Below are 21,836 nucleotides of genomic sequence, written 5' to 3' on the forward strand. Positions count from 1 at the left end.
TTGCCTGTATTTCCTTTTTTAATCTATTCTAGACATAGCTAAAATTCAACAGGCCAAAATTGTGAGCATAATATTTTCATCTAAGTGTCAAAAAACTTAGCACTGCAAATACTAGAGCTGAAGAAAAATACCCATTTTAGTTTATTTCAAGGGTTAATATTTTAGACTTTATTTAATCCCCTCCTGGTTGTTCTTTTAGCATTACTTGATTTCACTGTGGCTGTCTCAGTAATATTTATAGCAGTAAAAATTCTCCACCATTTATCCCCCTCCGTTCAGAATTCAAGAATCTGTACAACACCAATGATGAGTCATTCCTAACTCCCAACCATTTCTGAAATAGCTGCTGGTGACCTTCAAGCTATTAAGCACATAAAGTACAGCCCCTGTTCTGGTGGGATTGAAGTGACACCAATATTCGTTTACCATCTTGTCTGGCTGACCACATAGATCATAGTAAACCACAGACACATGATTTCATCTACTCCAGAAAGAGAAAATGCTTCCCAGAGCTGCCAAGGGACACAGTGGCCATTACATACCTTCCTTCTGATCATATGTGGGGGAATGAGGGGGTCAGAGACCTATGCCAGCTGCATGCACGTGTTTAGACAAGTCACGAAATCCCTCTGAGCCTCCCTAGTCCCTTCAGTCCTAAAATCCTCCACCCTACTTATACAAGTATGGTGAAAAGACCCAGAATCAAAATGACCCAGTCTTGATACTCAGTCACTGCAGAAGAAAAACAGCAGTTGCCAAAAGTAAGTTTCACAAAGCAAACCCTCTCACCATACTATTTATTATCTAGTCTGTATAACAATCTGAAAGGCTCCTTTGGGTAACTTGTCAAAATATTCTCATTTCAGCTTAAGGTTTTGTTTTGTTAAATCCTTGAGTAAAATGCAATTAATACCCCACCAATGGAGCCCCCATATGACAGGACATACCTTCAAACACTTTCTGCAAGTTAGTGTTTCCATGAAACGCTGGTCGAAGGCCCTAGTTTTTTTCCCTTGAGCATAATCATTCTCGAATCACTGGAAACCAGATGAAGAGAGAGCAGAGCAGGGTTTGGAGCAGCCACTCCTATTCTGAAGTTGCGGGTGGGAGGCAGGGAGGCGTGGTCTGCTGGGGTCCGCTGGCCCTGAGAACCCGTGAGGAGCTGTGGCTGACACCAGTGCTCTCAGCACCACACAGGCACTGTCCTGGACCCAAGTGAATCTGCACACACTCTCCCGCCAGCCCTCACTCCCCTGTACCTTCTGTGACCTCCTCTCTTCCTGCTGTTTGTCTCACTGTGTTCCTCCTTTCAGAGATCAACCACAAGATGCTCTATTATGGAGCAGAGCGGGAACTCGACCCTGAGGAAGTCTCAGAGAAGCTGGTGTTGGCCCAGAAGATGCTGGAGGAGATTCGGCGCCGGCCCCCGTTCCTCACCCAGCAGGAGCTTGTGAATGCGGAGTCGGACGAGGCCCACGAACGTAGGTGCCCTCCGCTCCTGGTGGACACCTGTCTGCCCACATCTGCTTTCTTTGTGTGCAAGAGAGGACACAGAGGCTTGGAACACCTGATCCAGCAAGCGGTTCTTGGTGTCCAGAGCTAGGGAGATTTAACGTGGCCTCCAGGAGTCATTCAGGAGAACCTGACTGTAGTACCAAGATTTTTAGATCCAGCCCCAACTTTGAGCCCTTTGGAAACAGTGAAGATTCCACAAGGGGACTACAGAATTTTAGTTATATGGGGAACAAAATGGGATTGAGCAGTTGGTGAGAACATGTAAAACAGGGGGAAGCAAGCTAGGGAGTACCAGCTCCCAGAACTACAGTGAGAGAAGGGTTATTGAAAAGGCAGAAATGCTACATAACCAGTAGCAATGGTTTTAATAACGTTTAGTCACTAACAGAAGTTTAACATTTCCATTAGTGATGAGTGTGGGTACCAAACCACAAGAGTAACCGTGAAGCTATGACTCGGTCGGTGTATCAGTTATCGGTCACCATCTCCCAGACCACAGGCAAACTCACTTGCAAAAACCATTTATTTGCTCATGGTTTCATGGGTTGACAATTTGGGCTGAACTCAACCTGTGTATCTCATCTCTGCTGTGCGGCATGAGCGGAGTTCACTAGTGTCTAGAGCAGCTGAGAAGGCTGGGCATCGGCCTCTGGTGGCGTTTGGCCCTGGAGGAGGCCAGCTCAGGCTTTCCCAGGGCACCATGGCCCCCCAAGAGGACAAGAGTGGCTTGCATCTGGGGGAAGAGCACCACTGCTCTGGTGTCTGAGCAGCCCACCGGGAGCGTAACTCAGCCCAATAACAAATTAGAGGGACAGAGTTTAACAAACGGAAGACTGTTTGTGAAGAGGAAAAGGAGGGAGAAAGGAGAAGATAGATAGCTGCCGTGGTAAGAAAGAATCGGGGTAGGGGACTCTGGAAAGATGGAGGACCCGGGGCCCTTTGTTCTCAGCTGTTTTCATGGTCGGGGTTGGGGTGGGGGTGGGGGGAGTGACTGTTTTCCCTCCACCTGGAACTTGCTATAACTGGATTGGCTTTTGGGCACTTCTGCTTAACATCATTTCTTCTGTGGTCTATGTACAGCTTTTTTTGGCTGTTTCTTTATTTGTCTTTGATGTACCTTTTAAGGCCTTATCCTTGGGGTGGGCAGCTAGTTGGCAAGGGGTTGCCTTATTCTTGGTTAGCTTAGAGTTAGTGAGGGGGTGTGTGATATCTACTGCACTCTATAATGACCCTAGAGTGAATGACTATGAGTCTAGAGTGAATACACATGTGTATAAGTGTGTAGTACACACGGCCTTAAAGTTAGTCGGGCCCCCTCCCTTTGCGTCCCCTGTATTTTATTGCAAGTGGGGTGGCTTATCATTTGTGCACCTGGCTGGCTTTCTCTCTGTGTCCTATCTGTTAGCTCTTTTTTTGTTGTTGTTGTTTGGTCTCTTGATGCATTTATTTATTTATTTATTTTTTTTTTTTTCTTTTTCTACCCCTGTCTTTGACTTACTTCTCAGGGGAATTGCTCTAGTGAAGTTTGTTTTAACTTCTTCTATCAAGATTTGCTAAAAGACCTAAGGTGGCATCTATGTTACTTTCTTGTCTACAGACCTCTGTCCCTCCAAATGGAAAGTAAGGCATTTAGAGGCCTTGGCTTGGAACTCCACCATGTCACATCCATTCCTGTGGTGAAGATCAGCCCAGATTCAAGGGGCAGTGAGATAGGTTCCACTGTTGATGGGAAGAGTTGCAAAGAAATGGTGTTCATTTTAATCTGCATAAAGATTGACAGAAGAAGTCACCGATTCCATGTCATACTTTAGCTGTTGCTGATACCTCACAGGAGTGTTTCAATTTCTCAGCCACTCAAAATTAAGTAGCATTAGTTCCATCTTCAGATCTTATGATTAAGGAAGCATGTAGATTGTGCTGTTACCAATTTGCTTTTTATTCATCAATCGCCTTTTAAATTCCATTTATTTATACATTTTAGAATATATTGCTGAGAAGGGGTCTGAAGGCTTCATTAGATTACCAAAGGGCCAATGGCACAAAAAGGATCAAAGGGCACCAGTCACTTTCCTACAACTGTCACTGTCAACTTCATCAGCAATTGTTGTGGATACAGCGGAACAACATTATTGTCATAAAGGTTTATTATGGTAACAGATATATAAAGTCTTTGTTTTTTGGTACTGGGGATCAAACTCAGGACCTTGCACTTGCGAGGCAGGCACAGTGCCACTGAGCTAAATCCCCAGCCCCTGATATGTAAAGTCTTAGCAGCAGTGAGAACCAAAGAAGAATCCCGGTCACACGTCTGAGTTGGGATGAGAGCCACAGCAGGAAAGGTGGGGCTCTCGTGTCAGAGCAGATGTGGCTGTGCTCCTCGCCTGAGTGGTATTTAACAAGACTGCCCTGGGGACATGGGAGCAATCACATCTCTCACTCAGCGTGTTGCAGAGTGAGTGCATGCATAACCACTCTCCTTACTCAGCCAAGAACTTGTGTCTTCTCACAGAGATAAAAGAAATATAAATGTCAAAAACATAGACTGATGTTCCCTAAAGAAAAGTAGAATTAAGGCACATTGTCAACACATATGCCCTTGAACAGAGAATAAGGGACACACACAAAGTTTAAGGATATCTTATCTCTGCCATTTAATCTTTATTCCACCCAAAATCACGGTTTGGGTTTGACCCAAGGAACTAAAAGTAGTTGTTTGAAGAGAATACAGAAAATGAGTGGTTATGAACATCATAACATTTTACCTTATAATTGACAAGATGATTTTGGTTATTTTAATAGTAAAAACTATACTATAAACTATACTATACTATAAACTAAACTACTATAAACTATAGTCCCCTTTACAGGATAAATTTATTAATAACCCAAGAAATAAGAGGATAGTGATGTGGTTTACACATAAAGCATAATTTCTGTGGGAAAGCTAATCAAACTTCTTTTAACTGACTATTATCTGGGAGTCCTAAATACAATGAACTAGCATTTTTTATCTCAAATGTAGAATGTGACGCTATTGTCTTAAACAGTGGCTTCATTTCCAATCATGGAAGAAAACATGGCCGGGACACTTTGCAACTTTGCCAAACACTGGAGGAGGGAGAGGAGACCTGAGAAGCAGGCTGAGCATCCATGTCTCTTTCTTCCCAGTGCTGAGCCAGGCTGAGAACTGGCATCGGCTGCACAGTGACACTCGCTCTCTGTTTCCCATCGTCCTGGAGCAGCTGGACGACTACAGTGCTAAGCTGTCTGACCTCCAGGAGTCACTTGACCAGGCCATTGACCACGTCAGGGATGCCGAAGACATGAACAGGGCCACTGCAGCCAGGCAGCGGGACCACGAGGTACAGTGGACCCTGTCCACAAATACATGTCAGATGTAGACAGTGAGAGTGCCCCAAGAAGACAGTTGGTGTAAAATTTATGCAAACTAAAGTATCTAAATGCTCATGTTTTTAAATATGACACATTTTTGTTTCTATAAATTAGTAATACAAGAGTTTTTTGCCTAAAATCAAGTTGAAACTATAATAATTGTTTGATTCTGGCTTTGACAAGAATGTAATTATTCTGGTGCTTGTGAACATGTGTATGGATTTGTTGCTCTTGCAACTGGGTAAGTGTTGCATTGGTCTTCCCTGCCCCAGTACTAGGGATCTTTTGTTTTTCGTTTGTTTGTTTCTTTGTTTGTTTTGAGACAGGATTCTACTCTGTAGTCCAGGATGACCTCAAGCTTCCAGTGATCCTTCTCCCTCAGCCTCCCAAGTGCTGAAGTACTCAGGTCCTCAGTCATGCTAGGCAAGCCCTCCACCACATCCAAATCCGTTTTATTTTTATTCTATGACAGGGTCTCACTAAGCTGCCCATACTGGCCTTGAACTTGTAATCCTCCTATCTCAGCCTCCTGAGTAGCTGGGATTACAAGTATATACCACAACATCTAGCTAATGCACTATTCTTCTCTATAACTTTTGAATATTGAGAGCACTAGAACACAAAGCTCCACAGAGCCACATGTTCTGAGTATGTGTAATTTTTGGAAAGGCACATTACACATGCTGTATGTAGTTTTTTGAAACACATGATAAGCAAATCTCACAGCCTGGTTGGTCAGCAGCTGCCGAGGTACAGAAACGAATTGAAGACAAGGCCATGCAAATACAAAGAAGTGAAGAAAGTTCCCAGACATTGAAATAGTTTGCTGATGTGATCATCCTATGGGACACTCCCCTGGAGAGCTGGTGATCAGATGTCCATACCAGTCAGCTCATGTACTCCTTGCCGCCACCACCCCAGGGAGGAGCATCCTCTAAGAGGACAGCACCTGCCCATTTGGACACATTTATAAAGATCACGATGAAAAAACAATGTGGACAAACAGAAAATAACTTTGAGAGGATTCATCAGTTCAGTCACATGTTTTTATTGCCAATAAGTCAACCAAAGCTGGGCTTTCTGCTCTGATTTGCAATCATACTAACCCTCAGTCGAGTGTTGTAACATTGCTAAATAAGTGAATTACACAGCCCACCACTGTTTCTAGGGAGCAGACTTGGCCGATGTTGTTTAGATCATAGTGACCACAGTGGCATTCTTTATAGTGCTTGCATCTTACACAGCGGTCACTCAAGATAATCGCTCACCTTGTCCCTGAAACTTCCCCCTTTTCTCCCCTCACATTCATCTAGCCAACCACAGGATACTCCCCATTTCGCCATCTGAGCATTTTTCTTTCTTCCCTATTTGCCTTTCCTCTGCACCTTCTCTAGTTCTGGCCTTCATCATTTCTCAACCAACAGCTTCCTCCCCCGCCTCTGCCACTCTTCTCCCATCCACACCATCCTCCCAGCCCTGCCGGAGTGGCCCTAAACCACAGTTCTTAGAGTGCCTATTTACTTTTATTAAAACCTTTCATTATCTCCTTGCCAATAGAACAGTGCTTTTGACACTATAGCTTGTGAACCATTTAGTGGATTATAAAATAAATTTGGATGGTTGTAACCATCATTTTTAAAAAGGAAAAAAAGGAAGTAAAATAGAATAGAAACTATCAAAGCACAACACATACACTGAGGTATGGCTTCATCTCATTTTTGCTGTGTGTGTGCACTGGCTTGCAGCCTATAACACACTTTTCAGCGAGAGTCGTGGATAACAGCATTTGAAAGGCACTGCCCTACGGGACGGTCCATGCCCTTCCGGTCAGTGGGACTCTGTCCTCCCAGCCACCTCAGCCTTGCCTCTCATCTCCTTGCTTCACACATTCAGCTCAGGCATTTATCACACGACCAGTAATCTTCCCTGCCTGGAATGCAGATCTCTTATTTCTTCCTCTCCACTCATTAAATCTTCTCTCTCAAATCCAGTCCTCGGGGAAACCTACCTAATAATCCGATCCAGTGATGCCTGACCCATACAATGTGTGATTTTAAAAACATACAGTGTGTGTTTAAATAAAAAAAAAATTATTACAGTAATTGCAAGCTGGGCATGGTGACACACACCTGTAATCCCAGCACTTGGGAGGCTGACACAAGAGGATTTCCACAAGTTACAGGCCAGCCTGCAATATATAATGAATTCAAGACCAGCCTGAACTACATGGTGAGTCTTAAAACAACAACAGCAGCAACAACAACAACAACAACAACAAACACATTGTCATTAACCTCCTTCAAAATACTTTCCCTCACTTCAAACACACTTACCTGTGTTTTTGCCACTTTCTGAAGCATTTCTGGAGGTCCTTTTTCTCTTGTGTCTTTAGTTGTGCCATCGTGGCTACCTCAATGTCCTGAATCAATTCAAAATGTTTACTTTTCATGATCATTTTGACTTTGGGGAAGAGCTAGAAGTCACACTGTGCCAGATTCAATAAGGTAGATGAAAGCACACTGCAATGTTTTTATAAGCCTGCCTTTTGGCTGGATGGCACTTGGCATCAGCATTCACTGTAATTTTCATCATGTCTTGCATCCCCAGTAAAGGACTTCCAGAATGGCTTCAGAAAGTGGCAAGAATGATGGGATAAATGTGTTCAAAGAAAGGGAGGATTTTGAGGGAGATTAATGGCAATGTGTCTTTTATTGAAATAAATATTTTTATATTTAAACATTTGTTGTATTTTTGATCACCCCTTGTAAATTTGTTTCTGTGTTGTTATCTCTTCCCCACTATAACAGTGTCTCCAAGATACTAGGGAATCATGTGTTCTTCACCTTAGGGTCCTAACTTATCTATCACATTGTCTGACACAGTAACAGTTCATGCAACGTTTATTGGTTTAATGAAAAGTTTTAAGGAACTTCCAAGTGTAAAATTGTCAGATTGTGCTCAAATTTATTGATGATTTCTCTTTGGTTCTAAGTGATAAGTGATTCGTTCTTCCTGAGATATTTAAATCCATACCTCTACCCTAACAGGATAATATTATCAGAGGATAATATTATCCTGTCCCCAAGAAAGGATTCAGAGCATTTCAGGGGTTCATAGATGAAGACTCCCAAAGTGTGTCCCATACTGAGAGCTTGGGAGGGAAAAGTGGACCTGCCAAACAGACCAGTCCCTGTCAGACAGGCTCAGCAGTGGCACACAAGGGACCACAGATACGACCCCTTAACCTCAGGAAGTAAGATTTCATTAAGAGGAAGCAAGACCTCTTATTACCAGTACTGGGAAACTGTGTGTGGTTCCCATTTCAGATTGTGAACTGACAGGCTCAGCCAAGTACTTTGTTGTCTACGTAGGACTATGCTAGATAACACATGCAAGGATATCGTGTGTTAATGTGTTCACTTCTTTATTCACTTATTTTTAGGACTGGATCTTGTAGTTAAAAGTCCTTTGTAAAGCCCAGAACAGGGGAGGGTAATGCACAGTGAACTGAGAGCTGAAGTATATAACCATAGGCACAGAGCCACTTACTTGCTAATGGTTGCTAAAGCAGTGTGCATATCAGGACACATTGGACTTTGTAAATGTAATAAGCAGTGAGCGGACAGTGTTACGCATATGAAGAGGCTTTAGTTCTAAAAGTGAATACTGTGGATTCCAAAATAACTGATTAAACTCTTCTCATGTGCAATTTTTTTTAAACTTTATGCATGTGAATACCAGGAACTTGGCATTTTAGTAATTCAAACAGATGGCAGGCCTCAATTTAGCTTTGCTAAACAAACTCTCCTACTGGTACAAATGAACAGCATGAGCAAGATTTCAGGAAGAGAAGTTCAGAGCAGTGAGGCATCGTGAAGCCCCTCTTGGTCTCAGTGTTACTTTCTCTGCCTAACTTTTGCATTTGGCATAGGACAGAATTCCACCTCTTTGTCCTCATCTCCCCTACATTGACTTTGCCCACCTTGCCGCTCCAGTCGGCAGAAGGGATTCCTGGGTCCACAGCTGTATCCATAACTGAGCCCACAGCACAGCTTGCATATTGGTATCTGTGTGGCAGCCACTGGGTATGCCCTGCTGTTACCTGCTACAAATTCACTCTTTCCATTTCAAATTTGTCCATTCCTCTTGAAGCATCTTTTCTCCCTTCTGAAGCATCAGGTTCTAGTCATACCCTCCTGCTCAATGATTCTGTGAGCAGTAATCAACCCACCCCTCTGAGCCTCCCTGGAGGATCTTTTTGTCTGCCTGCTCCTGCCCAGGCTGCTAGCTCCCATTCTCTTCATGTTATTGCAAAGTCAGATTTCAAAGCAACTTCTCGAGTTGTAAAGAAACTGTGTGATAAAAACCTTCTTTGAAAGGATTCCCTGGTTTCCTACTTAAGAAAGGTAAATTGCCTAGCCATCCATCAGGGTTTCTTGACTGCCCTACAAAACCTGCCTCCTAGCCACTGGAGATTGTGTGAGCTTTTTTTCTCTTGTTTCCTTTGTTCATGGTGTATACTGTGCCTAATTCTCTGATCTATGACTAATTCTATGTAACCTTTAAGCCAGCTTCAATGGCTCCCTCCGTAGATAACCTCACCTACTTACTAGACTCTAGCGATTGCCACATTGTTACATTCACACACACACACACACACACACACACACACATCCTTTCCATGAAAACTACATTCACTTGTTCATAGAGATGGAGGCTGACAGAGAGTCCAACCGACCCCCAGGTTATGAACCTGCGTGTGGGAGGAAGTGGCTTCCTCCTGTACACTGACACAGATACCAGTTGTGCCTTTGGAATGGACCTTCATCACACCTAGCATATGTTCTTCTGTTTCCAGTTTAGGAGGCCTTGTTAATTGCTAAATACCTAACTCTGTGTTGTGCAGCTCAGTCTACCCTTACTAGACTATAAGCACACAAGGGGCAGTGCTCTGGCTTTGCATAAATTAGACCTTCCTAGCACCTAACACGATGTCTTGCATTTTGTACCTTTGTTGATGGAAAGATCGATGGACAAGGTAATGTAGCACTCTCATGTACACCTGAGGTGATTCGGGTACATGGGTTATTCTTGAGTGTAAATACTCTTTTCATAGTAACTTGGACTTCCACATAACTAAAGACAGCTATATACATTCTTTTTTTCTTATTTTTCCATATTTAAATAGCATAAAACTAATTTCTTTGAATAAAATTTAAAACTCAATCCTCCATTTATACAGTAATCTTTCCTACGACAAACTGCTTTGAACGAATCTGACTTAACTGGGGTTTGATTCTGTGTTTTAGGAAACAAACTTAAGAGGTTTAATTTTTTACTTTTCAATATTAAACCAATAGCATAGGTCAGAAAAAGAATAGCACCAAAATTTATTCTTTATACAAAACTAAAAACACCCACAGAGATTAAGCACTTTGATGGGTACAAATGGTAGGCACATAAATAACAGTTACATTATGTATCATCTTACTCCTAAACTGAAAGGGTAATAGCATGAGAGCAGTCTTTATCAGATGAATATACAATGCTGTATTTTTACAGTAGATAAAATATTCTTTTAAAGATGCCATTTAAGTATTCACATAAACCAAAGCTTTGCCTTGCAGGACGGTTTCTATCTCTTTAAGATGAGGATGATATTTTTTCTTTTATGTATGTGAAAAGGATGGTGAAGCATGCTGGATAGTGCTCATTATGTTGTTTTCATAGTTATTAGTTTTTGAAACTTTCTTTTGTTCAAGTCGATCACTTTTCTGTGAACATATATTTTTTGTTGCAAAGCTAATTTTACTCCTCCTCTTCTAATGCTATGTATGGTAAATGGACTAAATCCTTTAACTTGAAGTCTATTATTTCCCCACCACTGCAAATAAGCATTTCGCGCAATGCCGTTAGCACACAGCTTTGAAGTCTGACTTCAACTTCAGGGTTTTAGCAGTGTTCTCCTTCATGGCTCCACATACAAGTTACAGAAGGGTCATAGCTCAGACCTGCTAAAAGGAAAACAGCCCTGGTGAGTGCTAAGTAACACCAATCTTGTTCTTCCTCCTTCCCGTACATCCACATCCTTTGCACCCTTCCTTTGGTGTAGAGCTGTGCCATGACCTTTTCTAGTGGAAATGAGAATAATCGGCTCATATAACCACTCTGTCAGACATCGTGGCTACTGAAGGACCATTGATTTTTTTAATGGTCTTGTATCAAGAGAAAGTTTGAATACAATTCTTTTCTGTCTCTCTACCCATATCTCTCCTTGGACCAATATATTTGCAGAAGATGGGGTTCTGCTGTTCCTTCCTACTAAATCAGGAAACAATAAAAAAGGACATTAAGATGAACTTGGCAAGTTTAAACATATTCCCTTCTATGTCTAGGCTTCTATAATTATTTTTATGATATCCTAGACTACACCAAAACCTATATTTCAACTCTAAATTACTATTTTTAAAGTAACATCAATTCACTTTTTACTCAAACTGTACAGGCATCTTTTACTTCTTTATCCTAAGATTCATTTTGTTTTGCTTTCAGACTCTGAACTCATTTAAAGCTTCATATTTTCTCAGAATCATAACACCCCTGCCTCTAGAACCAAAAAGGGAGGGTAGAAATTAGAACATTCACCAAAAACTGTGTTAGCAATTTCTGTCCTCAGAAAGTCTAGCTTCTAACCCAAAGAACTTGGAGTAGTATGAAGCAAGAGGACAAGTTTGTGCTTTGAGAGTTAGGGCAATTTTTAATGTATATCATATTAGGATCCTCTTATATAGACTTTGTTCCTATCCAAATGCACTATTTGTGCCAGGTCCAAATTTAGCACGTGATAAATGCTTTCAAAATGAACTCATCTTCCAATTACTGCAAATATACAGCCTATGCTCAGTCGTGTATCTGGAGTCCCACTTTACATTATGGAGAAGAGGGCTGGATGCCCTCTCTAAAGTGCAAGTTCTTTAAGATAACGATGCTGTAATGGTCATCATAACTAACACTTTCAAATCTCTCACCACGAGACTTTTGCTCTTTCCATATTATAAAGGAGGAAACTGAGTACCAGATAGGTAGTGTTTGCCAAAGGGGCACAGCAGGCAAGTGATAGGGCTGCCTATGAGTAGATCTGAGTCCAAAGATAGCAGGCTGGCGTTCGCCACTCGCCTGACCCTGTGTGTGAACACATATTCTCTTCCTCTGTCCCTTCCTCGTCTTTCCCACAGAAACAATATGAGAGAGTGAGGGATCAAATGGGAGTTGTGAACACTTCTCTGAGCACCTCTGTGAACTCTCTGACAATGCCCCGGCTGATTCTTGTGGAACTGGATGATATAATAAAGGTAAGGGTACACCTGACTGGCCTGTGGCTGTGTTTTTTTGTTTTTTTTTTTGGTACCTGGATCAAACTCAGGACCTTGCGCTTGCGAGGCAGGCGGCGGCACCACTGAGCTACATGGTTGTATTTAAGGCAGGTTAGAACAGTGGCTCAGGGTCACAGAAGAATAATCAATTCAATTCAAGTCTATCATATTATACACATTGTAAAATTAGCAGTCATTATAAAAATTAGCCAAGTGTGGTGGCCCACACCTATAATCCCAGCACTTTGGGAGGCCGAGGCAGGAGGATCACAAGTTTAAGCCCAGCCTGGGCAAGTTCATGAGACCCTGTCTCAAAATTAAACATAAAAAAAAGGGCTGGGGAAGTTGCTCAATGTAAAGGCCCTCGGTCCATTCCCCAATACCTACCTGATGATGATGATGATGATGATGATGATATCAGTGACAGAATTCCAGTTTCTTGTACTATATGGTAGCTTCTAGACACATTTGGCTACTTAAATTTAACTATAATTCAGGAACATTATAATTCAGGAACATTACAAATTTGACTCCTTAGTTGAATTAGCCACAGTTCAAGTTTGCAGTAGCCCTAAGTGGCTAGCAGCTACAAAGTTTTCAACAGCCCAAATATCATCACAGATCCATCCTCTTCACTCCACTCAAAAATTTGTATGTTTACTAAAGCTGGCATTTAAAATGAATGAAAGTCACAGTTTCAAAGGCAGAAATTTTCCAATAACATGCAGTGAACCAGGCTACCATGAGTCCCTCTTAGCTTACCTTTGTGAGGATCTGCGATTAGAGTCGTCCAATCACCAGCTCATCTCCTGTCGCCAAGCTCCTTGTCTTCTCCATCCCACTTCCAGGCACTCTCCGCGGTGACCTAAAACTCCACATCCATGAGTGGACCACCTCTGACCTCCAGCTTCTCAGCTTCTCCCCAGCACACTTTCCTCCAGTCCGCCTCTGCTTTCCCTCCTAGGCTGCACCGGATCTTGCCACCAGTAACCATAAGTCTCCCCAGTCTCAGCTCAGCCCCGCCCTACCTGAGCACCATCCCTCGTGTCTCCCTGGGATGCCTATGCCAGTGATCCTCTGGCTGAACCAAGGCTTCCTCATCTCATAGCGGATCCATTTGCCTCCAATCTAGACCTTCAAGACTCATTCTCTATGAAGTAGAGAAAATGATCCGCTTACACTACTTCTCCTACCAGAACCTCTAGTGACACTTAGAGGAAGACTCGTGCTCATTTTACCATGGCTGGGGAGGCCCTAAGTGACCAGCTCCCACCCAGCTCTTTGACTGCATGCCCTGCTGTCGTACTCACTACACGCCAGCCCACTACGTGCCTCTTTATCTTTCAAACATAGCATTCTTATTCCTACTTCAGGGCTTCCATACCTCCTGTCCCAGACCTTCAAATTACTGTTATCCTGGTGACTATTTGATCCAAGTGGGCCCCTTACCCCCCATCACTCTCCTTCCCATTCTGCCTGTTGTATTTTATTTGAAATATCTTTTACTTCCTAAAATCAGCTTGTCCACTTATTTAATCATTTGTTTATTATCTATATCTTCTTGCTAGATTTCTGAAGCAGAAGCTGTGTTCTTATATACACTGTATCTTAAAAGAATGCCTGGCATGCAGTAGAAACTTGTTAAATGAATAAATGAGTAAAGGTGAAATGTCCATGGTATTGTTTTTCCTTATGTAATAAAACAATTTTGTCAAGATATCGGTCCACAGATGATGAACCAAATAGCTAAAAGGCTTAACATCATCTCTAAAATATAAACCCTATGTCCTAAGAATTGTGCTACATTTTAGAAATACAAAAATAAGTTAAACTCAGTTCCCACTTCCTAGAATCATTTGATCTACTGAGGAAAATAATCATGTAAAATGATTACAGCAATGTGACGCATGGATAACAGAAAAGTATGGAAACCGTACAGGGGGCTTGAGACTCCCTGGAAGAATTAGAGATGGCTACATAAAGGATGGGATATTATTAGAAGGCCACAGAGAGCATTTCTGTAGAATCCAACAGAAAAGAAACAAAAATTATTCTGGGCAGGATAATTTTATGTACAAAGGCGCAGTTGCCAAAAAAATTTATGCAGCATTACAACAACAATCAGACAAGGTTGGACCACAGGATGTAGTGGAGTGGGAGTGGTAATAAATGATGGAATTGGTGAGCGAAGAGGGATCTGCTGATGAAGCCATGTTCAGGACAGTGTGACACTTTTATATAATGAAACACAAGAAATAGACTTCTGCTGACAGCTTGCTTCCAAGAAGGAGAGGGTGGAGTTCAGCAGTGCCTATATAGTGAGTTATTCCTCCAAAATTGACCAAGTAAGACTTCCCCTCATAAGGGCAGAGTGAGGACTTGCACGAAATGAGCTTCCTTCATAGGAAAGAAACAGGAGTGTAGAAGAAATGTTCCCCTCTAGCAGTTAGTTTATGCCTTAAATAAAGAAGAAAATAAAGCAATCTGTTTAGAATCAGATAGAGGACGTGGGAGGAAAACATTATTGCCTTGGGAATGGTGACAGTGTTTATGATCATCATTTGGGCTAGCAGAAAGAAAATGTCTTTCCAGCAGTGAGAGCCCAGTCAAGGCTGGAAGTCACAGGTTTGCAGGACCATCCAGCTACGGCTCTGTGGTCTTCAGCCATCATCATTGGTCTGGGATTGGGCAGAGAACCAAGGGAGATTGTCTCGCTGGTAAGTTTCAGGAAAGGAGTCAGCCAAATGAAATCTAGCTGAGAGTCAGGGTGAGGCTGAGTGATGCCCACTGGATTTAGTAACTTGGACGTCATTAAGTGTGCTTCTGCTTTGATAGGTAATCGGGTAGAACCAGACTGGAATCAGTCAAAAGGCTGAAGAGAAAGTGAAACATTGAGACAACATACATAAACAACTTTTTTGAGAGAGATTTTCCTGTGAAAGGAATAGAAAAGTGGCACAGTATCAAGGAGATGTGCAGATAATAAAGGAGGATTTTTGTTTGGATTAGTTTTATCTTTGAATAGGGAAAGTCAGAGAATATATGAATAATAGGGAAGCAAGCAGTAGGGAAGAAGGTGTTGAAGGTGCAGGTGAAAAAGATAAATACCTATTTAAAGTATTTTAGTCCTGAAATTTACTGAACTGCGTAAGGAAAACTAGAAATTATTCTTTGGTGTTCTGTGGGGAAAATGTTTTTAAGTTCTTTTAAATTCAATTCGCTTAACATTTAAATTTTTTTTCTTTAGAATGCATCAGGAATTTATGCAGAAATAGATGGAGCCAAAAATGAGCTACAAGGAAAACTGTCCAACCTAAGTAACCTCCGTCATGATCTAGTCCAAGAAGCTATTGACCGTGCACAGAATCTTCAACAAGAAGCTGAGGAGTTGAGCAGGTAGTATGCTAGGGTTAGAAATGCAAATACCTACACGGTCCAAATATGACATTGCTATTCGACTGTACATACCAAAGTTGCTAGGATACAGTGGGTGTAGGTAGGTTAGGTTTGGGTTTGCTTTTTAGCTGCTTTGTCTGTTAGTTGCTCCCTCTGAGAGTCAGTCATCATTTAGTGGAGTTGTTTTGGGAAGACAGCTTATTTTTTAATTTAAAAAAAAAGTCAGATTAGGGGCATGTGTTCTGAGTGAGGGTACAGGTAAGACTGTTCCACAGTCATTAATAGGATGATCTGAGGCATGTTGGTTAAGAGCAGTAAATCAGATCCTTTCACAAGGTCTAGTTCTACATCATTACCTATTTATTTCATGACAGCATTTGCTTTCCTCACTCAAATATCTTAAGTAAAGCTGGTTAGGGGTTGGCAACACAACTACTTCTGATAAATACTCTATTCTTTCTGTACTTCCCAGCGGGAATTATTTGATTTCAACACCTGTTAAGAGAAAATCAATCGACAATTTTCCTCAAGAGTCTAGAAACAGTCACACATCCCTTGAGCACTCAATTAATATTAATTGAAATGTACTGAAAGATTGAAATTGAATTCATCACCCTGAAGTAATGGGTAAATAATGAGATCATTATAGAGGAAGATTACAGATCTGGCAGTTAGAAACAAGGGCTAGTAAAGATCATGAATAAAATAAGGACCAATATTAACTTTTGTTTAAAACATACATCACCTTTTTTATTCTTATTTGCCAAAATTACCAAGTGCCCTTCCAGATCTCCAAGAGGTTAAGAAAGAGAGAAAGAATGTGAAACCTTGGTGTTTGAGGTAACATTACATTCAGCTCATTGTCATGCCCCTGGGAAAAGCGCTTGTGACGAAGATAATAAGATGATCTCAGAGAAAACACTGTTTGGGGTAATAGACTGTATTAGTAGAGAAATGCTTTTGAGACCCATTCCATAACTGTCTTTGTATTCTTTTGTCATTTTTGTAATCATGTCCCACTACTGGGATTCCACAATGTACCTTCTCTAAATGCCCCTCTGCTCGAGTGTTCCAGTAGGATCCAAGGAGGTGCCCACATGCTTCACATGATACATGGTCAGGAATATCAATCTCCACAAAGTTCCTTTAGTGTTTGGAATATTTCCAATTGAACATATTCATGGAAATATTCAAATTTATAGACACCTCCCCTTCAAAATGTGGCTCTCCCTCACTATGTGTCCGGTATGCACAATGGCTTACATGTTATGCTAAGGACAGATATAATTCGTCCAGAAGTTTTCATTTCCAAAGCGTCCTTTAAACATTTTGTGCCTAGTAACAGAAACAAAGTAGCAACGCTTTTTTTCTTCAATCTCTTTAGAATTTCTACCACTCTAGCCAGTAAAATCTTAAAATATTAGTAAATATTTATAGCATTTTGTTCCTTTTATTCCTTTTCTTTTGACACTTTTCTAGTCTGCCTCCTTGAGTTGTACTCTCTGAGCCATTTCTAAGAAGTGGTGTGGGAAGGGAAAAGTAGCAGCATCTGGATCAGAATTACCTTTACAGAGAGGGCTGTGTAATGACATGTATGACTCTGATGCTGCCTTGATGAGTGCCTCTCTCTGTAAAGTACACTGAAGCTCTGTTCTGTGCTACATTGGTATAAAGACTAACATAAATATTATCTTTATCCTTATTTTTATTTTGGATTAAAAAATTAAAGTGAAAACACTTTTGTAGGAGGAGGTGACCCAGACAGGGACTAGACCAGGAGGGAGCAGGCTGAGACATGTTTCACAGCTCCATAGGCCAGGCGGTTTGCAGAGGGTGCCCGAGTGGGTTCTGCAGTGTTGTACACTGACTGAGACTCTGAAAACTTCCTGGCAGTTGCTGAGGAATAGCGTGATAGTAGTTATCAGTTTAAGACGGCATACATCAAGACAAAGGATTTGGAATGAGATGTGAAAGTTGGGGTAGAATTGGTATCATAGAGAAAGAAGCAGTTTCATCAATATAAATTTTGTGGATATACATACAATTTATAATTCCTATTCATGAAATAGTTTAGTTACAGTAATAAACCCTGAAGTTTATTAGATGCCAAGTGTAGCATGCCAGGTATTTACATATTTTCTTCTGTCAAGGTTCCCCCTAATCCTTGGAGGACACCCAGTTATTAGGTCCTATGCAGAAGAGCATCAGCACATACTGAGTAAATGTTCGATGAACTTACACAGGCCAGAGAGGAGCAAAGGTAGAGAAATGGTGTGGAAGGGCAGGGATGAGCATAGCTGAGCTGAGGCTGAGTGCTTAAGGGATGAAGCAGGGCCTCAGGTGGGATACAAACCCCAACAAACCAGTTTGTCCCCTGGCAGGGTATTTACCCTCTCTCTCTCTCTCAGACCCAGCTTCTTTGAGAGAGGAGTAATGATGCCAATTTGGGTATGGAGTGGGTGAGGGTGGATTTAGGGTTTTGTTTTTTTTTTGCATGACATCTACCACATAAATAAACTGTTGCTGGCAGAGGTGCCGAGGGCTGTTTTAAAATCATTATGCCCATTTTTGGTGGCTACTACCATGGAGCCAAAATGGGGTAAAGTCTCAGAGGCAGAGGAGTGCAGAGACGATGCACCCTTAGCAAGGGTGACTCAGGAAAACTGTACAACCAGGTGACTTTGAATATCCACAGAGAAGCATCTGCGGTCCCAGAATATTAAAACCAAACCCTGAAAATGGCCCCATCTCCCAAAGAGGTAAGAAGAGAAATAACAATAAATTTGTTAATTGCAGAAATTTGCACAATTCAGATATGAATGGGCTAGTGCAGAAGGCTTTGAATGCATCAAATGTCTACGAAAACATTGTCAATTATGTTGATGAAGCCAATAAAACAGCAGAATTGGCTTTGAATATAACTGATCGAATTTACGATGTGAGTATTCCCTTGTTTTAGGGTTTGTTTATACATTGTCTCTTCCCATTTTGGCTTTTTTGTTTTTTAATTCATCTCTTGTGCTTCCAAAGTAAAGTAAAAATGGCATAAAGTGCCAAGGGACTAAGAAAAGACCATTTTATGGCATGAAGGTATTAGTTTGCAAAGTTTTCAAAATGTGCTATACGCCAGTCAGCAAATACTAATTCCTTTGACAACTTTTTTTTAGTCAAAGTCCCTAAGCAAATATATTTAAAACTAACATCTGCTGATAGAGAAGATGCATGCATTATGTGACAAATACTTTGTTGAGGGCTTGGCCAGGGCACTTTTACAGCTTTGCTGAATTTTCCTGAAAAACATTTATCTTGAAAACACCAAAGGCTGTTTTATTGTGTTCATATTTGACCTTGTCTGCGAAGTGTGAAAATGAAGCTGTGTGAATTTTTCTTGGTACTTAGCAGATAAACTATGTCATTTATATCCTTAAACCATGCAAAAAGAATGTCTTCTCATGACATTTTACTCTCTGTACCAAATTCCTTTATAGGCTGTGAGCGGGATTGATACTCAAATCATTTACCATAAAGATGAAAGTGACCACCTTCTCAATCAAGCCAGAGAACTGCAAGCAAGGGCAGATTCTAGTAAATATCTTTACTTTCCTATCTTCCTTCTGATTTATAGCTACTTCTCTCAAACATGTAGACAGAGACTTTTAAAATCTAGGCTTAAAGAGTAAATAACAGGAGCCAGGGATTTAGCTCAGTGGTTCTGCCACCTGCCTTGCAAGTGCAAGGTCCCGAGTTCAATCCCTGGTGCCAACATAAATAAATAAATTAATTAATAAATAACATGAAAATTAAACAGTACATCAAGACTGCCTATTCAGAATGAAGTTTTAAAAAGCAAAGATTTGATTAAATAAATTCTTATTTTAAAAATAGCTTCCATGTAGGAAAACTGTGTGGAAACATAATTATGCAACATATGATGGGTACTCTTGGGAATTAATATACATGATATATCATAAACAGAATAATATTTAATAGAAATGTATCACTAATATCAGCTTTTTTAAGGCTAAAAAACATACTTAACACTAAAACAGTTTTGCTCATAATTAATCTTTCTTGAACGATTCAGAGGTCCTGGGATGACAGGGCTCCACCAAGCCACCTGCTGAGGCACACTTTCTAGTAGTTCATGTTTTACAGTTGGCTGTACTCAGGACAAGCCTAACGACCACGTGGGGAGGTGCACTTCCAAAGGCCAGTGTTTGCATCTGCAAGACAATGCAGGCACATTCACGAGTGGGGTCAGGAAAGAAAAACAAGCAAAATCACTTTAGTCCATTTTAAATCCTGTCAGTTACTCTTCACAACAACTGAATAAACTAAGAATTTCATTGATTATTACTCATCTGTAAAGTAGTGAACTCATTCCTAAGGATTTTTGAGCATTGTTAATGAGGTTGGAAATTCATTCTCTGACTTGGAACTACCACCTGAAAACAAATGCCAAGTTTGAAACCAAAAACCTCAGGCAGTTTTATCAAAGCAGTTGATCTGAAGTCTATCCATAAACTTTCTTTTGCAATGAGTCACTAGATAGAGAAAACAAAAGCACTTTGATTTTCATGGGTGAAATACTTAACGAATTAATTACCCCAAAGCAACTCTTATTTTATGCTTGCTAGGAAAATATAGGTAATAAAAATGTGATTAAGTTGCTGTAATTTATAAGTCTAATTGACTTATCATACAAATCTAATCCTAAGCATACTTTTTCAGAAATAATTAGAATACTAGTAGGAATAAAGAATTACACTATCAGCAGCAAAGAAGTTTTAAAGTGTTGCCATGTCTTCTGTATTATTTTTTTGTGTGCTGTGAAGACTAGAATACGTGAGTCTTTATGATGCAGTAATTTAAATATTTTATGCTCCTTGATTTATAATGTATTTTCTCAATCCTGTCATTATTGAGTTATTGAACCTCATGAAAGCAACGTTTCTATTCTGGGAATGGCATCTCTCCAAAGTCCCATATTTTATGTCCAATAAATCTCTATGCATCAACATCCTTTGACCATTTTGCACATCTGATCACTTACTTCATGATCTTTTTTGGTTGAACTCCTTCAGTGTTTAAGGGACAACAAAGGGGAGTTAGGATTGTGTGGTTCAGAACCTTATAGGATTGTCTTCCTTTTATAAAACCGTGTTGTGATATAAATTCAGGTTTTCACATTAAACCATTATCATCTACTGAGTTACATTATAATTTCAGATTACTATGTCTTCATTTTCAAATGCCTTTCTATGATGATTAATCTTTATCTCCCAGCTTTCCTTCCTTCATAGGTCGAGAGTTAGCAATCTGTACTGAATTCAAGAAGCTGCTATTTAAAAGTTTTCTACTGAAAATATTTTTGTAAGTCAATAAGTCCCAAATAGATCACACTTTTCATGAAACATTTCTTCTTATAAACATCCAGCCCAAAATAGATTGTCTTTCTCCTATTTTTAACAAAAGTTCCAAATATAGTTAAATATATTTCTTCTCAGTACATCAGGCAATGTTTTTTTGCAATTACAAGCCCAAGATGGCTAGTTGCTTCCGGCTGCCATGCCATGAGCCAGCCTCCTCTGCCATGCCCTCTGCCTTGCTGCCCTGCCTTGGAGCCAGCTAGCTATGGACTGAAGCCTCTACAAACTATGAGCCAAACCTTTCCTCCCTTAGCTTGTAGGTTTCAGGTATTTTGTCCTAGCAATGAGAAAGTAACTAAGACAGCCTATGTGCTCATCTACAGATAAATGGATAAAGAAAAAAAAAAGAATTAAGATGCATTATGTGCATGCACCAACTCCACACAAGGAGTATAAACATTATTTACTGCAAACACGTATTAATAAAGAAAATGATCTGAAAAAAATTTCTGATAAGGACACATTAAAAGGAAAAATACAAAGCAAATTCTGTTACAAACAGAGATACAAAAATCCAAATAGAGATATTTGCTAAGAAAATCTAGCACATATTCAAACAATAATATATGAGGATCAACTTAAGTTTATTCTAAGATTTCAAAGACAGTTTAGCATTTAAATATCAATTGTAATTCATATTTATAAAATATAGGAGAAAATTAATGTGATCATACATGTAAGAAAAGCATTTAATAAAACTCAGTACCCATTTATGGTTCAAAAAAATTCA

General features: G+C 40.5%; 1 protein-coding gene and 1 long non-coding RNA gene across 3 annotated transcripts in view; one reads left to right on the plus strand and one right to left on the minus strand.

Annotated features, from left to right (window-relative positions):
- The window catches only part of LOC147828904 (uncharacterized), a 34,695-nt gene extending 33,319 nt beyond the window's left edge, over positions 1-1,376 (minus strand). The window contains exon 1 of the long non-coding RNA XR_015450024.1: positions 948-1,376. This is a non-coding gene — a long non-coding RNA (uncharacterized LOC147828904). The remainder of the gene's footprint in view (positions 1-947) is intronic.
- Lama4 (laminin subunit alpha 4) overlaps positions 1-21,836 on the plus strand; it is a 149,643-nt gene that overhangs the window by 71,296 nt on the left and 56,511 nt on the right. For both annotated transcript variants that reach the window (XM_087207925.1, XM_087207926.1), the window contains exons 10-15: positions 1,314-1,481; positions 4,684-4,877; positions 12,144-12,260; positions 15,529-15,677; positions 18,474-18,615; positions 19,166-19,262. In XM_087207925.1, the coding sequence (XP_087064051.1) occupies positions 1,314-1,481; positions 4,684-4,877; positions 12,144-12,260; positions 15,529-15,677; positions 18,474-18,615; positions 19,166-19,262 (867 nt within the window). The remainder of the gene's footprint in view (positions 1-1,313; positions 1,482-4,683; positions 4,878-12,143; positions 12,261-15,528; positions 15,678-18,473; positions 18,616-19,165; positions 19,263-21,836) is intronic.

The sequence above is a fragment of the Heterocephalus glaber genome, unplaced genomic scaffold, assembly GCF_053883595.1.
Source record: "Heterocephalus glaber isolate CG9 unplaced genomic scaffold, H.glaber_assembly_v1.0 deba00000896, whole genome shotgun sequence".
Classification (NCBI taxonomy): Eukaryota; Metazoa; Chordata; class Mammalia; order Rodentia; family Bathyergidae; genus Heterocephalus; species Heterocephalus glaber.